The sequence below is a fragment of the Equus przewalskii genome, chromosome 2 (genome assembly GCF_037783145.1).
Source record: "Equus przewalskii isolate Varuska chromosome 2, EquPr2, whole genome shotgun sequence".
NCBI classification, from domain to species: domain Eukaryota; kingdom Metazoa; phylum Chordata; class Mammalia; order Perissodactyla; family Equidae; genus Equus; species Equus przewalskii.
Window position 1 is genome coordinate 20,887,391 of NC_091832.1, and position 17,472 is coordinate 20,904,862.

General features: G+C 46.8%; 1 protein-coding gene and 1 long non-coding RNA gene across 4 annotated transcripts in view; one reads left to right on the forward strand and one right to left on the reverse strand.

The window, feature by feature from the left end:
* The window catches only part of OSCP1 (organic solute carrier partner 1), a 25,447-nt gene continuing 7,975 nt past the window's right edge, over positions 1-17,472 (forward strand). The window contains exons 1-5 of one of the 2 annotated variants that reach the window (XM_070594465.1): positions 488-851; positions 5,930-5,959; positions 9,386-9,540; positions 12,591-12,758; positions 13,296-13,376. In XM_070594465.1, the coding sequence (XP_070450566.1) occupies positions 740-851; positions 5,930-5,959; positions 9,386-9,540; positions 12,591-12,758; positions 13,296-13,376 (546 nt within the window). In that variant the 5' untranslated portion in view covers positions 488-739. Of the gene's footprint in view, positions 852-5,929; positions 5,960-9,385; positions 9,541-12,590; positions 12,759-13,295; positions 13,377-17,472 lie in introns of both variants that reach the window. The other variant, XM_008517530.2, reaches the window with a different exon arrangement.
* LOC103549274 (uncharacterized) overlaps positions 5,016-17,472 on the reverse strand; it is a 23,821-nt gene continuing 11,364 nt past the window's right edge. The window contains exons 4-8 of one of the 2 annotated variants that reach the window (XR_011533119.1): positions 10,305-10,396; positions 9,263-9,387; positions 8,271-8,526; positions 6,581-6,663; positions 5,016-6,045 (exon numbers count right to left, since the gene is read on the reverse strand). This is a non-coding gene — a long non-coding RNA (uncharacterized lncRNA). The remainder of the gene's footprint in view (positions 6,046-6,580; positions 6,664-8,270; positions 8,527-9,262; positions 9,388-10,304; positions 10,397-17,472) is intronic. The other variant, XR_011533120.1, reaches the window with a different exon arrangement.

Genomic DNA, 17,472 nt, shown 5'->3' on the forward strand with positions numbered 1-17,472 from the left:
ACGTCAACGGTGCTGGCTTGCTACGCGGAGTATGAAAACAGGTGGGGCTTCACTCCGAGTAGCTTTTAGGGAGAAATACAAATAATTCAAGGGCTTCTGGTCCTTCCCTCATCTAAAAGAAGTCAGTTCCCATTTTACTGAGTGCTTTCGTGGCACTCTGCACGGTCTCGTTGTTTCCTCCTTGCATCCCTATGAGGTGGGGGTCACCTTCACTTTACGCCTCAGGAAGCCCAGGCTCAAAGCACCTGCCCAGAGTCACACAGCTAGGCAACAGGCGAGCCGAGACTGGAACCAGCTCCGTCTGTCCGGAGTCCGCTCTAAAGTTTTGCTCGGATTTGCCTCCTGCACGGGCACGCAGCCTGCGGCCGGGCGGGCCCGAGGGTGGTCGTGTGGACAGGGCCGGGCCGGCGCGGAGCCGCCCCTTCCTCCGCACCACAGCCCGCCGGCCGGCCGCCGTACCCCGGCCCCCAGACCCTGCCCGGCCCGCGCCCTTCCGCCGGGGCTCAGGGAACTGCAGCCAGCGTTCCGCGCGCCCCTCCTGCCTCCGACTCGGACCAATCCCCCAGCCCAATAAGCGGCCGCCCCCGGGCGCCTCCCAACAAACAGCCTGCTGATTGGCTCCCTTTGCCGCCCGCCGCGTTGCCCTGGCAACCAGGCCAAAGGGACGCGGCGGCCCCGGCCTCCAAGCCTCCGGCTACAAGCCCCGGGCTCTTCGCCGGCCCTGCTCGCTTCCGGCACCATGTCGGTGCGGACGCTACCGCTGCTCTTCTTGAACTTGGGCGGGGAGATGCTTTACATCCTGGACCAGCGGCTGCGGGCCCAGAACGTCCCGGGAGACAAGGCCCGCAAAGGTGAGAGGCGCCCGGCCCGCACGGCCAGCCCCCGTTACAGGCTGAAGTACACCCCTGCACCCTTCGCTCTGACAGGCAGGGACCTTTCTCACAACGCCACAGCCCCATCCAGTCAGAGCCCCGTAAGATTCAAATTCCGCAGAAGATCTTTTCACAGCAGAGGGATTTAATACCCCCATTGGATATTATTAGGGTACCTGACAGCACCCCCCAAATTCCTCATCCCTTCAGATTGAAGAGTTAATTTCCTAATCTCTGTTGACAACTGGTCCCTCCCAAATGTAGGAGTCCCAGCTGCCCACTGCCTGGCAACAGTCTCTGCTAGTCCAGGCATCCTCTTGCCTCAGGAAACAGGTTCTGATTCTCCATGTCTCTGTGTAGTATCCTCCTTCATTAACTGGAGGCCAGTCTTGCTCATTTCAGAAACTATTCCTAGACAGGTAGGGTTATGAAATAACACAGATAAATAAGAAAACATAAGAAAGTCACAGTAGTTGGAAGAGAATGCAGTTGTGGAAATAATTATGTGAGTTTCTAAAATGCAAAATCTGTCTCCCATAAACACCACAGCTAATCGCCAGAATAATGACCACCTAGAACTCTCTGCCACCCTTTTCCTCTGTCTTTTCCTCTTTTCTCAACCGACAGCTGCTTTCACCAAGTTTCCTGGGATTAAGTATAAAAGAAATGTTATATTTCAAAGGAGAGGAAGAAAAGTTGGTGTAAAGGTAACTGACATGGCCACTGATTAAAACATTTATATTCTCTCCAACAGTCTCTGTATGCTCAGCTGATGTTAAACATACATATTCAGATGTTAAGCATACATATTCAGATATTCACTATTGTGTCTGTGCGATTGCTTCCAAGTCCATGCGTGAAGAGAGAAAAAGAACTCCCCATAGCATACCTGCCAGTGAGCTTTCTGAAATGCAAATCTGTCCATCGTCCCCCCTACTTAAAACCCTTTGTCAGCTTTCCACTGCTGCCTGGGTGGAGGCCAAGTCCTTGGCAGGACATTCCAGGGCCCTTCCTGATCAGATCTCTGTCCACCTCTGCAGTCGCACCTCCCACCACTGCCTGCCTTCTACTTTGTATCTTAGTAATACCAGACTGCATGTAGGTCTCCACTTAAAGCATGTTCATTCATGTTTCCATGCTGGTAATCCCCATACTACCCCAAATCCCCCATTTACATGCTAGTCATTTTCCTTCCATCTTGCATTATTCAGCTTAAGAATCATCTTCAGGAAGCCTCTCAACCTGGGGAAAAGGCCTGCGTATACTCCCATGGCACCCCACGCATGCCTCTCTCTACCTTGTCACTGGCCATATTATAGAGAAATGGTCTGTGGACATGGCTGTCTCCCTCATCTTTGTACTCCAGCACCTAGCATAATGCCTAGGGATAAACTGGTGCTCAGTAAATGTTTGTTGAACTGATGATCTAAGTCAGCTGTTTTATGTGATGTTGCCATTTCTTCCTCAAGCAGGTTCTGTTTTCCTTGGTGCCTGGGTTATGTGATTTCATTCCGGCTAATGAGCTGACAGGTAGTTCTTGGGCTGGTAGCCTGTATCTTGGAAGGTGGTGTAAATTAGCAATTAAGAGCATGCTCTCTGGAGTCATACAGATATCGGTCCCAATTCCAGCTTTGCCATTTAACTAGCTTTTTGACTTTGGAGTGTAACCTCTATAAGCCTGTTTCTTTTTCCATAAAATGGAAATAATAATACATACCTTCCAGTGAAGTTGTAAGGATTGAATGAGATCATGTATTTAATGTGTTTAGCACAATGAGCAGCAGGTGCTGTCTTTCAAGAGGCAGTCTGGGCAAGACCTTGTGAATACTAGGGGGCTGACTTCCTTTGTCTTCAGGAGCTGTAGTCCTTCTGGGTTTGCTAGATTCAGTCTTAGGGAATTTCAGCCATCTTTAGTAATTCACACCCACACACTCATTCCATCCACAATTTGGGTGAGTGTCAGGTATCATGTGAGATGCTGGGTGGAGCCTGGTCCAGACTTTCTGTGAATTCACTGGAGGGAGAGCTTTTGATCAGTCTGGTCTAGTAACTGATTCTAAAACTGGGAGATATATCTTCCTAATGACGACAACAAGAAAGATTTAGTAAGCACTTACTGTGTACCAAGGACTTCTCTAAACAACTAACCCCCACGACTATCCTATCATGGAGGTGATTCTACTATCCCCATTTTATAGATGGGGAAACTAAGGCCAACGTGCCCAGGGTTACATAGCGGGTAAGAGGACGAGTAAAGTATTCAAATCCAGGTCGTCAGCCTCCTGCGTTCATACTCTTAACCAATATGTCTGCACTGTACTTCCATACCTGGGGAGACTATCTCAGAATCTTTGAGGGGGTTGAAAGGTCAGGAGAAGATGGAGAGATTTGCAAAGAATATCCAGTATGCACACTGATTTTATAAAAGAAATGACAGAAAGTAGTTGACTGATGGGAGTTTGTCAAAGATAGAGTGAAAAGGCAGAGTAGACAGCGTGGGATTCGAGAAGTTGAGAAACACTCATCTGTTCCAACGTTTGGAGCTGGTGTAACCGCAGGAGCAAGAGCCGCTGTGACAAATCCCCGTGCACAGAGGCCTAGAAAACAGCAGACGTGCTAAACTAGTCTTCATGGAAGCTTTGAATGGAAATCGTATTTCTTCTAGATGTTTTCATTATCTTGCACAACTAATTGGTCTCCTGGAGGCCATCCCGCTCCCGCAGGCCGAAGGTACATATTGCAGTATTTCCCCACGAGGCCTCCTCTGGTTTAGCATTCAACAGAAAGGAAGTGCTCTCTCTGTGGGGCAACTTTTAAGTGTTGCATATTGAATGTTGTCCCACATTTTAAGCATAGCAAGAATAATAAAAGCTGCCTTTGCCTCACTCCCATCCTCTTGAAAATACTCATAAATAAGACCCTCTCACATTTTGTTTACATTCCTCATTTTACAGAAGGGGAAACTGAGGCTTGGAGCCTTTAAGTGATTTTTCTAAGATGGGCGGATCACAGTGGAATACTGAGCAACCAAATGGTGGTGAGGTTCTGTTTTTGTGTTTCTAGTTCCAGTCTAACAGGCAGCTCTGGATAGCCTTGGGCCTGCCTCCCACTCAAAATATAACCGAAGTGGAATTGTCACAAATAAGGCATCTGGACTAATAATAGAAAAATAGGGCATCGTTTACCTTCCCCTGGATCCCGAGGAGGAAAGGGGCTGGGAGCGCACAGCACTACAGAGACCTCTGCTGGAGCGGAGCATCATTACCCGCGGGCATGCCTCTGCCAGCTCCACTTTGTCAGCAGCAGGTAGTCACTGTGGCTTAGGGTAGGTGAGGCCCTTTGCAGCTCCACTGTTCCCAAACACACCTTCAAGAGGATGGTAACTCCATCTCTCTGAATTCCCACAAGCCTATCAGGCAAGACCACCTAGCAAATAAATGCTACAGAGGGGCCAGCCCGATGGCACAGCGGTTAAGTTCACACATTCCACTTGGGTGGCCTGGGGGTCGCCGGTTCAGATCCCAGGTGTGGACCTAGAACTGCTTGTCAAGCCGCACTTTGGGAGGTGTCCCCACATATAAAGTAGAGGAAGATGGGCACGCAGGTTAGCTCCGGGCCAGTCTTCCTCAGCAAAAAGAGGAGGATTGGCAGCAGATGTTAGCTTAGAGGTAATCTTCCTCAAAAAAAATTTTTTTAATGATGGATAAATAAATAAATAAATAAATGCTACAGGAAGATAGAAGATATGGACCTTATGCCAAAGAAGCCAGTGTCTGCTTTCTTGGTGCTCTTCCCCAATGTTTTCTCTCCAAAAGCTTGCGACTCTTGTGGGAGAAAGATCGCAAATTTCCCCAGAAGAGTGTGACCTTGCAATGGGAACCCTTTGCAGCCCGTTAGAGCGTGGCGCTGACTGTGCCCTCAGACTGGTCTCATGGGAGCTGTCAGTAATGTGTACTGAAGGCACATACGCGCTTTGATTATAACTTCAGAAATCACCTCTGAAACAATCTAGTGCAAGCTTTCCAAAAGAGACCATTCAGTACAAAACGTTTTTAAAATGTGGACATGTGTAGAACTCTGTGTATCTGGGGGTGGTTTTTCTAGATTGAAATCTCCCGCAAAAAATGAAGAAACGAAAAAAAGTCATCTTTCATCTTTTATGGGTATTCTCCAAAGTTCTGCGGTAGAGAAAGCAGAGCTGGAAGAGAAGGCAGCCAAGTGCTTGATGGGTGTTGCCCATCTCATCCCTACAGCAACCCTAGGAGGGAGGTGCGATTATGATCCCCATTGTACAGATGAAGAAACTGAGGCTAACCAAGTTGCTTGGAGTTACATAGCTAGTAAGTGATAGAGCCAGGTCTCAACCATAAAGGGTCTTGCTTCTCACAAGATTTCTCTAGCCAAGTACATTTTTCCTTATTTGGTCTCCTCTTGGCATCTCCCTGACTGCCTCTGTCCTCAGGAGCTTTCTTGACAGTGGTCCCATCATTACTTCCCTCTTTTTACATGGAAGTCATGCATCTATATATAAAACTAAATCAGAAACAAATAGACAAATTTTTTTCCTTTTAGTTTACATTTCAAGTTTTCTAATTTGACAGTTCCATCTGTACTCTAGAAAGGGAAATCTTACATTAATAAAACATCAGGTTTTACAAAAAGAAAATCCTTTCTCGACCTGTTCTTGGAATTATTCTTTCTCAGGGAAGTTAGTGTTTTTAAAGGCCTTCTTTTGAATGAGGTGTATTCTCATAGCATGGGAGAGGATGACTTCTCGAGCCTGTCAAGATAAACCCCGGGGTGGCTGGTCCTCCTGAGCTCCTCTCTTCCTGGGCCACTCTCTATAAGATATTGCCTCCCTAGGGCTTTTTTGGAACTTGTTATTTATCCATCATCCTTTAAAAGTTTCAAATGGAAGGCGGGGGTTCGCATTAGACATCACTGCAAACATGAAAAATAAGGTTTCATAGACCAGATAATTGGCATTTTAAAAGCCTCCTTGGAAATAATGCTCTTCCTTCATGAACTGGTGTTTTCTTTTTCTCTGCTTCGTGTAGATGAGTGGACAGAGGCGGACAGAGGACGAGGTATGCTGTCTCTGGGCTGCATGTGTGCAGGCTGCATCCACAGGTTCACTCAGTCCTTCATCACTGGGGCTTCAAGTGGGACCACTCTGCATATTTCAAAGTAAAAAATAGGCATGAGTTTCTCTTTAGGCGAGACGTTGGTTACACATTTGAATCTTTTACTTCAATAAATACCACGTGTAAGATGAAAACCAGACAAACTTTGGTAAAAGGACCATATTGCACCCGAGGTATTTGTCTCTTTTCATCAGTTCCAAGTGTTGCAAGGACAACTGGGGCAGTAGCTGCACTTCTGGGTAGGTTGTCCTATTTGGTAGCCCTTAAAACAATTCTTTGATAGTATCATGTCACCAAAGAATTGTGTTTCAACATGAGTGACCCTCCCTGAGCCATTCTTCTTAGCACACTGAGATAGCTGTTGAGCAACCGAGAAAAATGGAAGCATGTGACTGCATGGCTGCCAGGGCTGCGGGCAGAAGGCATGATTTCATGCATGCGGTATGACTGTGTCATGCCAAATCTTCCATTCCCCGTCACCTACAACTAGCAGCAAACCTGAGAAAGTTGCCGATCCCTCAGAATAACACCTTAGCCTTTCTCGCCTTTAAATGTCACGAGTACCTGCCATCATTTGACATTGGGGTGCAGTTTGTGCATGTCGTCGGTCGTCGTCCTCCATATATGCTCTCATCACACTGAGTATGCTAAGGGGATAACATACATGATACATAAGAGCACAGGCTTTAGAATCAAACAGCCCCTTCTAACTTCAACTCCACCACCAGCTGAGTGACCTTGGTCTTGAACCTCTCTACGACTCAGTGTTCCTCCTCGATAGAATAAGGATAGTTCAGAGCTGCCTTGGGATTTAAATGAGATAGTTCATGGAAAGTTCTAAGCTCAGAGCCTAGAACATAGTAAGGCTTTGAGATGTGGTAACCATCCAAAAGCAGTAGCTTCTCTCTTTTACCCTTGGTTCCAAATTGCGTGTTCCCATAAACAATTAGATTTATAGCAAAGATCGTTGGTAAAAACTCAGTTGCTTTCATCAAGCGAATTATTTCATCAGGCCAGGCTCAAAGAAAAGCCCAATCAAGGTACATGCTATACTTTTATTATATTTCACAACCATCTTTTGCCACTTCTCTTGAGCAATTTTTGGCCCACCTCTTGACTCGCGACAGAATTTCAGGCAAGACGTGTGGATTTTGAAGGCTTTTTGTATACGTAGTTGAATCACTGGAATTTATTTTAACTTAAGCATTCAGAAATGAGCAGAAACTGACTTCCTAATCTGAACCCAGGACTAGAAGCCTGATATATTAAGAATTCAGTTACTAAACCTTCTGACGCACCTGAGAGAAATCGCTTCCTGACGAAATCTGGCTCCCAGTGCATTCCTGCCTTGTGAAATTATGCAAAGCTCATGTGGGTCCCAAAAACTAACACCAAGACAGGCTAACAGAGCCGGTTAAAACCATTTCTCAGGGGCCGGCTCCGTGGCCAAGTGGTTAAGTTCGCGCGCTCCACTGTGGCGGCCCAGGGTTCGGATCCTGGGCGCGGACGTGGCACCGCTCGTCAGGCCACATTGAGGCGGCGTCCCACATCCCACAACTAGAAGAACCTGCAACTAAGATATACAACTATGTACAGGGGGGTTTGGGGGAGATAAAGCAGAAAAAAAAAAAAGATTGCCCACAGTTGTTAGCCCAGGTGCCAATCTTAAAAAAAAGCCATTTCTCGGGTTTAGAAATGGGCTGCTTCTCTAGGGCAAGGACGTCTCCTCTCTCTCTTTGTCCCGGTGTTTCTCTCAGTGTCTGGTACCTAGCAGGCCCGTCTCGAGCAGGTGCTAGGTGAAGCACACTGTGAGATGTAAGCCTGTTCATTTGTGCCCCCATTTTCTTTCCAAAGAGTTAAATGAGAGGTGGGAGCCCTGGGTGCCGGGGCCCAACTGTAACACTGCCGTTTCCTCTTCGGGGGCATTTGTGTTCACAGCTCTGCCCACAGGGACACGGCCTGCCACCCTCTCTTTCCAACAGGTGAACTTTCTGGACCTTCTCTTGCAGGGAGCCATGGTGATATGTAGCTTTTTCACTTCCCAGGGGAAAGGCTTCGTTTTGCTTTTTAGTTTGCCAGAGCACCTAACAATCACCTTGGGATTTTCTTTCTTTTAGAACTGATTTATTTGGGCCTAAGCTATTTTCCTTGATCCTGCCAAGGGCTCAAAGACGCTAGAGAAACGCCCCAGCCCCTAGAGGACTGGGAGTTATTTGTGAGCGTTAGCATAATCAGAGCTGATGGGATTCTTTACCTTGGATTCTTCCTCTTTGGCACTCCTTCCTGGCCTATAAGTCTGTGGAAAATTCTTCAGATTCTCTCTTTTGAGGCCTCTGGGTGGCTTTTCAGTTGCACCTGTTTCCTTGCAAATTGTGCATTTTATAAGGGCTGCGGTGAGAAAAACATTGGAAACCCCGGTCTATTGCAGATCCTTGCTTATTTGGGTCCAAGGCAAAAGGCCATGCATGCGGCAAACCTGGAAGAGCCCCTCCGTCTCCAAGCTGTCCACGCTGGGGAAATGTTAGCGCACATTAAGGGCAAGCTGCAGTGGGTTTTCCTAGCGCTCAGCTAATGTATTTGAGTAGCACAAAATATCTAGGTATTAAATAATTAAGTATTATTTATTATTAAATAATAATCTATCCGAATGAGTGAATGAAGAACTAGAACTATAAATTCTTTGGTTGGCACCTGCCTTAGGACCTTTTCTTCTCTCCAGATGGAAATTTTCCATTTGAGCAACAGTGCGAGACACGTCACTACAGTGACACTGCTACAGTGTCATAGCAATATTAGAGATGAAATGTAGGAATTAAGCCATTCTAAAGTGGGACTCACCTGAAGTGCATGTCTTATAGAAACATTAGAAATGTTTTAATCTCTAACCATTTCATAAAATGTTTTGAAAAAAAGAGAATCAATTACCATTATTGGTCCCATTTTTATAAAATTTAATTTTAAAGTAAAAATGTTATAGATTTGCTAAACAAACAAACAAAAAAGAGTGATGCTGTTTCTCGTCTTAAGGAAGATTCTGATCTACAATGCTTATAGGAATCTTTTTTAAAGAAATGTTTCCCCTGTAAAGTGAGATAATATATGTAAAAGTGGTTTGTGACCTCTGAGGCACAGCACATTTGTACACTGTCACGTTTCTGTTTGCTCTGCGATGGTCTCATAAAGCACTCGGGACCCCGCTTTCTATTGGGACACCTGTGTGGTTTCTCCCCAGGGAGCAGGTCTCACCCAGCACGTCAGCATCCCCATTCTGCGTAGGCCCAGCTCCTCCGTTCCATTCGCACGGAGAGCGTTTCCTGAAGAAGGCTTCCTCCAGTACCGTGCTCGGCTGTATTTTCTCTGTTTCTGCAGTTCTGAATGACATCGTCTCAACCATGTTCAATCGGAAGTTTATGGAGGAATTGTTCAAACCCCAGGAGCTCTACTCCAAGAAGGCCCTGAGGACTGTCTACGACCGCCTGGCTCATGCCTCCATCATAAGACTGAACCAGGCCAGCATGGACAAGGTGAGCGGACGGCTGCCTCTGTGGCTGGTCATAGACTGGAGTCAAATGAGATGATGTATGCAATGGTGCCTTGCCAAAAAATGGCACTCATAAATATTAGTTGTTACTGAGTTTCAGAGTGGGGAAGGACCTCAGAAGTCATCCACACCAGCCCCTCTGTTGTTCCACCTGCCCGAAGAGGACTGGTGTTTATGCCCATATTTTTGAACACCTTAGCCCAATACAAGAGCTCAACCCGGAAAACTTTAATTCCCCTTCATTCCTGACAAATGTCAGCTCTGCACTGAGGAAACCAGGCATTTGTTAAAGCAAATTCAAAACTGCTCGGTCTTTACTTGTAACATGAACATATCTGTTTCTTTGGGAAACAAATTATTAGGGCATTCTTATTTTAAAAATAATTTCAAATAAATAAATGGCAGAGGATAGACAAATTTCCTATTCAGAAGAATTCAAATAATTTATGTAGATGCTCTGCCGTCAAGAAAGGAGAACATAACTCCCTACTCCTTCCATGGGGGCCGCACTTAGTGACTTCCTTCAAAGAGGACAGTTTGGAAAGGGGGAAAAGCAGTTAATGGTACAGTGGAGAAAGTGACAGATACGACCTCAGCCAGGTGCTGAAGGTCAGCATTGGCAGAGAGAAGTCATGTTGGAGGTATGTGTCCTGATATGATGTGATGAGGATGGCACTTTACCCCTCTTATCGTCCTCCCCAAACCCACCACCCCCGTCTAACCATGAGGAAAAAATCAGACAGATACCATCCGGAGGTCATGTTACAAAATTCCTGAGCAGTACTCAGAGGCCACCAAAAACAAGGAAAGGCAGAGAAACTGTCACGGACGCGAGGAGCCTAGGGAGACATGACAACTAAATGTAATTGGTCATTACAGAGATCCTCAAACAGAAATAGGGCATTAGGGGAGAATTCATGAAATCTCAATAAAATACGGACTTCAGTTAATTTAAAAATCATCATCATAATAATTCCTTTTCCATTTTTTCCATTATATGGATTTTTAAAAAATCATGAGGCCTGACAGTGGATGCTGGGTGTGCAAAATCAATGCTCACTTATTGCTGGCCCCTGGGAACCTCAGGGAAACAGACCGCCTTTAACTGTGCCCCCTACCTCCTGCCACTTACCTCTGGAAAGTTGCTTTATCTCCCTGAGCCTCCACTTCCTCATCTATAAAATGGGGGTCATCATAGCTACTTCATCAGTGCTGGGAGGATTAAGCGGGAAACATACATGTATGATGACATGCCTAGGCCTGGCACAGAGTAGGTGTTCGATAAGTGCGAATTATCTTCTCTGCTCTGCTTGCTCTTCTCCCTCCGCCTTTAAGAAGGTTTAACTTTCCATAGACAAATGACACAGAAGATTAAATGGGATCAAATGAGGTAACGTATATAAATGTGCTTGGTACATGATGGTAGTACACGGTACAACAGATGGCAGTGGTTATATTTTCAACCCTGACTCAGACGAGTCCATAACTTCTCTCCTAAACTGGTTTATCCTGTCCCCCGTGCCCCAGACTTCCCTGCCTCCGTCAGCAGCAGCATCCTTCTCCCAGGTGCTAAGTTGAACGTGCTGTAGTCATTTGGCCAGCCCTCATCTTCATCCCCCACATCTAGTCACATCGTCACCATATACTCACAGCCTCTCCTTCTAAGTACCACATGCTCTTCTTTTCCCTGCCTTTTCCGTTCCCACCATCTTTATTCCAGGCCTTAAGTCTGGATTACTCCAACAAAGTGTTTTTCATTCATGTAATCAATGGATATTATTGCAAACCTACTAGGAGCCAGGTATCAGCTAGTCTCCCTGACTGCAGTCTCTCCCTTCTCTCACATCTCATTATTGCCAGACTGACTCATCTTGGTTAATCACCGCTTTTATCATGTCGGCTCAGAAAACTTCAATAGCCCCCTAATTTCTTTATTTCCCACCATCCCCGACATTATCTGTCCTCTCCGGCCAGGCTGTTCTCCTCATTCTCCCAGGAAAATAGCATACTCAATGCTGCCTCCAGGCCCTCACGCATGCTGTTCCCCTCAACCAGAATGCCTTTCCTCTCCCTCAGCCCATTTGAACCATATCACTGCCTTCTTCTTCCAGAAAGCCTGTCTTCACTACTTTGGTCCTCACCAATTTCTCGCCTCTTGTCATTCATGGACGGTCATACCATCCATGGCGCCTGTTGATATCTTCTTAAGTATTGTTCATCATTTAAGATTGTTCTTACACAGTTGTCGAACTTTACACTTGCCACTTTCGCACATATCCTCTCATTTCCTACTCTCAGCAGCTCTGCAATGACAGGAAATTAGGGAGTATTTTTATAGATGAGAAAATTGAGGCTCAGAGAGGTGAAGAGGCTTGGCCAGCGCCATCCAGCAAGTCAGCAGCAATGGAGGGCTTGAAGTCGGGATTTTGCTCTCCAAGTTCAGCACCAGCTCAGGGCCCCACAGCTGCTGATACTGTTTCAAACATGTTCCATCAGCAATACAGAGAAGCTGACCAGAAGTCCTGGTTTACCCAGGAATGCCCTGGTTTACTCCTGTTATCCTGGCTTAATTACTAATATCACCCCCTTTTACTCTCAAAAGTGTCTTGGTTTTGAGCCAGCCCAGTGACCAAGTGGATAGGTTCGTGCAGTCTGCTTCAGCGGCCCAGGATTTGCCAGTTCAGATCCTGGGCATGGACCTACACACCACTCATCAAGCCATGCTGTGGCAGCATCCCACATAGAAGAACGAGAATGACTTACAACTAGGATATACAGCTAGGCACTGGGGGGCTCTGGGGAGAAAAAAAAAAGAGGAAGGTTGGCCACAGATGTTAGCTCAGGGCCACTCTTCCTCACAAAGAAAAAACAAAAAAGTGGCTTGGTTTGGGTGATAGTTGATATGGTTGTCCGAGCTGTATGATATGCCCAGAACTGGTTTTCATTCAGTGAGTGCTTGACTGAATCATTGTTTGGAGGTTCTGACATCTGCTCTTACAATCCTATTTATTTTGTTCGTGTATGGGTTGGCAGCTCTATGACCTGATGACTGTGGCTTTCAAATATCAAGTCTTGATGTGTCCCCGTCCCAAGGATGTGTTGCTGGTCACGTTCAATCATTTAGATGCCATCAAGGGGCTCATCCGAGACTCCCCAGCCATCCTGAATCAGGTCGATGAGACTTTCCAGCAGCTGACTGAGGTAAGCGCATTGTCAGCTTCTCACCTTTCAGGCCTGGTACTTGCTCTCATTCCTCAGTTAAGAGCGGGCAGATCCTATGACAGAGAGAACAAGATGAGGAATGGCAAAGCCTGCCGCACTCCCAGAAAATTCTGAAGATCTATAAGTGTCCATTTTGGTACTGCAATTGGCGTTACCATCTTATGCCCTCTTACTGTTGCCTTCAGAATTGGAAGGCAATGATACTGAGCATGGTCATTTTCTCCTAACTCTTCTGAAAGAGAGTTGCTGGTTGATGTTATGCTAAGTCCTGAGGAACAGCCTCTCCAGGTCTGTGGGGACCGGGAGAGGTGAGGTGTACCCCACTCAGGTGTGGCATAAGGGGGTTTTTCATTAGTGAGGGAGCGGGGCTGGCTCTCCTGCTGTCCTTCTCGCCCCATCAGCTGAGTCCTCTCCTTGCTATCAGCTCCCATCCCTGAGCGCCCACCACCCCTGCCTGTCTGCACTCTCATCTCGCCTCTGAAAGTGAAGTGCTTCTTTCTGCCTTGGCTCCGGCAGGTATATGGGGGTCTCTCTGCGGGGGAGTTCCAGCTGATCCGGCAGACACTCCTCATCTTCTTCCAGGATCTGCACATCCGGGTGAGTGCACGGGCAGCCCTGGGAGCGCCATGCCACTGCAGTCCTCGGGAAACGGGGTGCCAACTGGTCAGGCAGACAAGGGCTGAAATTCTGCGCAGTTGGTGATGTCCTCGGTGTTTGGCTCCATGATGATAAGCTTTCTGATAACAAATCTCAGCAATTTTGAAGTGGACCAAGGAACACAATGGTGCTGCCATTCCTTCCCAGTTACCTTCCGTGTTTCTTTAAAATACGGTTTCTCCCCTTGCTTCTCCAGAGGAAATGTACTCTCAAGGCCTCCAGCCTAAGATCAATTCCAAAGCCTTTTCCTAGCCGTTAGCATCCTGGACCTCTCCAGGGTCTGACACCATCAGGGGGCTGCCCTCCTCCTCCACGAGACTCTCACCTTTCCTGGACTTCATGGTGCCAGACCATCCTGGCCTTCCCTCACCTCTCCCGCCTCTATGCCTGCCACTCCTTCCTCTCCCTCCTCCTGTCTCCAAACCTTCCTCCTCCTGCCTCCACCCCTCCCCTCTGTTTAGGAATTCTCTTTCCTACCCCTTTCCAACTCCGTCAGCCAGGACTCCTGAGTCTAGCGTCTGCTCTGGCCTCGCCCAGCCCTGCCGTCCCGACCCACATCTCCCCACCTGCCTGCTGAGTGCCTACACTTAGTGCCTACAGCTGAATGTCTGTGGCCAAACTAACCTCTGAAATTCAAGTCCTGCCTCAACTTCCTGATTTCCTCTGAGGGCACCACCGTTCCTTCACTCACCCGCCTCAGAACCAGAGCGTCACCGTTGATTCCCCTTCTCTGACCTTCTCATTGCTTCTAGGCCCGTAGAGTCTACCTTTTCCATCTCCACACCCTCCTTTCCACTCCTACTGCCACCAGCCTAGCCCAGGCCCTTGTATTCTGGTTGGCTATTGCCTCCCAATTGACCCTGCCTCCCCCCGTCATGCCTACTCCAGACAATTCTGCACCCTAACTTTTTTTTTAAGATTGGCACCTAAGCTAACAACTGTTGCCAATCTTCTTCTTTTTTTTTCTGATTTTTCTCCCCAAATGCCCCCAGTACATAGGTGTATATTTTAGTTGCGGATCCTTCTAGTTGTGGCATGTGGGACGCCTCAGCGTGGCCTGAATGGTGCCATGTCGGCTCCCAGGATCCAAACTGGTGAAACCCTGGGCTGCTGAAGCAGAGCACATGAACTTAACCACTCGGCCCCAGGTCCAGCCCCTACACCCGAACTTTTAAAACACATTTCTGAGCTTCTGAATTTGGGGCCTGTCTCTCTTGGACAGAACTTTGCTTCTTCCCACAATTTAACGCACAGGTGTGGGAATGACGGTCTGAAACGGCCAAAGCAGCCGAGGCCCCAGAGTCAAGCACACTTGCGTTCGAGCCCCAGCTCCAGCCAGCTCCACGAACAGGCAAATTGCTGCTCTTGAGCCTTAGCTGCTGCTTCTGAAAAACGGAATTGAAAATACCTAATGTAGCGTTTGCTGGGAGGGTTAACTGAAGCAGCGTGTGTGTTTGCTTGTACGTGTGTGGCACAGAGTGCTCTGGAAAGACAAGAGGCTGGTCGCAGCGGTTGCCTGCTGGGAGTGGGGACCTGCGTGAAGGACAGGGAGGGGAGAGAGACTTGTGTTCCATCGTATACCCTTTGAATTTTGTGCATGTGCATGTGTAACACAGTCACAAAATAAAATTCAAACAAAAGGAGAAATAGAATGTGGTTAGTGCCTGGTTGTTATTTCCCTTTCCTGGACCATGAAAGACAAGTAGATTTCAACTCTGAGGCCAGTTTTATTGTTAACTCTCGTGAACAATTTTACTTGCTATGGATGGAGCAATAATAACATCAATATAAATTAAAATCTCTAATAGTCATCAATTAAAATAAAAAATATGAAAGTACAAATAAGATTGAGTTTTGCGTTGCTTTAAAATAGTGAAAACTCTGCATCATATTGTCATCAAGACTGAGCATATTTGGATATTATGGATTGTAGTAATATAAGCAGTCATATTGATTTCTCAATTCTGATAAGATAAAATTCATTATAATGAAAAGACTTTCCTAATAATAAGTCTATAACAAAATCACTAAAACATATTAAACCACAAAATATATTAAGCTTTAATTGCTAGATGGACAGGCAATGAAATGTCACAATGTTCATTGAAACATCAAACAAAATCGAACATCAAAAGAAATAGGGGTCACACAGCCTGATGACGTCCAGCCGCTGATTGTAACATCGGCCTGGTTTTCCAAGTCTGATCTTTAATGCTGTTTCTGCTGAGCTGCAGTTTGTGATTGCCTATACAGATTTTCTGTTTTCAAAGCAGTCTTGACAGTTTTTCGGTTTGTTATCAAAACCAACTAAATCAAGAAAACGCAGCTCTGATCTAACACTCTCTTGCTCGTTGTTTAACCAAAGCGAATACAAAACTCCTCATCTGGATATCCAAGGCTTTCTGGGGAATCACGAAACAACCTATGGTGGCCTTAATGTGGTCAAGGCCCTGACCTGTGCATGGGGCCTGGCCAGAAACTGCATGAAGACCATTTGGCGTCCTGAGCAGTTGTTTACAGCCATCTGAATTCCCACCGCCTCTCAGCCCTCCCGAACTCCTCCAGAGTTGCCTCCTAAAGGGTGGGCTCCTCAGGTCACCCACCCCCTCCCACACTCTCATTCACATTTGTGTGTCCTTCCTTCATGGACTCTCCTTGTGTTTTTCCATCTTCGCCTCTTCATAAATGTTCTTTCAGTCCCACTCCATTATGCACTCCACTTGGAAATATGTCATCCCTGGAAAACTAGTCAGCCTAACAAATATTTATTGAGTGCCCACTCCATGCCAGGCACTGCTTTCAGCATTGAGATATGTAAGTACAGAGAACAAGACAGGGGTCCTGCCTTGAGGAGGTTCTTGGCTAGTAGGAAGAGACAGGGAGGACGAGCAAGTCACGTTCTAGTTCTGATAACTTTTAGGAAGATGGCAAGATAAGGTAGTTATAGAGGGTCGCTGGGTGGGATGTTGCACTCGACCAGCACTGTCCAATAGAACTGCCTGTCGTGATGGAAATGTTCTCTGTCCGTGCTGTCCGATATGCTAGCCACTAGCCACATGTGGCTGTTGAGCACTTGAAATATGGCTGGTGTGACTGAGAAACTGACTTTTTAATTTAATTTTAATTTTCATAGCCACACTTGACTAGTCGCTGCTGTACTGGACGGCACATCCTTAGATGATAGAGTCAAGGACAGCCCTTCTGAGGACAGCCCTTTTAGCTGAGAGTATAACTCACAAAGATCCCAGGAAGAGCATCTAAACTGAAGGGAGAGCAAGTTCAAAGGCCGTTAGTGGGGAGAAGCATGATGTGTTCCTTGGATGAACAGAAAGCCAATGTGAATGGAGCATCTCTAGGCAGGAGTGATGCTCAGAATATAGTTAACAGGGGCTGGCCCCGTGGCCGAGTGGTTAAGTTCACGCGCTCCGCTGCAGGTGGCCCAGTGTTTCGTCGGTTCGAATCCTGGGCGCGGACATGGCACCGCTCATCAAACCACGCTGAGGCAGCATCCCACATGCCACAACTACAAGGACCCACAACGCGGAATATACAACTATGTACTGGGGGGCTTTGGGGAGAAAAAGGAAAAAAGTAAAATCTTTAAAAAAAAAAAAAGAATAAAGTTAACAACCTATGCAGCGTGGGCCCAGACTAATGGGAACAGAGGCTGGTCATAAACTGCTACTTACTGGTTGACTTAGCTCTCGGCCCTAGTACCCAGCTTCTTCTAAGACTAGAGGAAAGATTGCAAGCACTGTAAGGTGAGAGGTAACGTGATCCGATGTGGGTTCTGGAAGATGAACTGTGTGGGACAAGGGTAGAGGTGGGACAGCAGGTGGGAAACTCCTGTAGAAATCAGGTAAAAGTGAATGTGTCTACATGAGGTCTACCAGTGGAGACAATGAGAAGCATTTAGGTTTGGCATCTGCCGCATTTAGGATCTCGGGGCAAGATCATCCAGACTTACTAAGAGCTTGGATGTGGAGAATGAGGGAAAGAAGAATGATGAGCAACTACTGCTAAGGTTGTGGCCTGA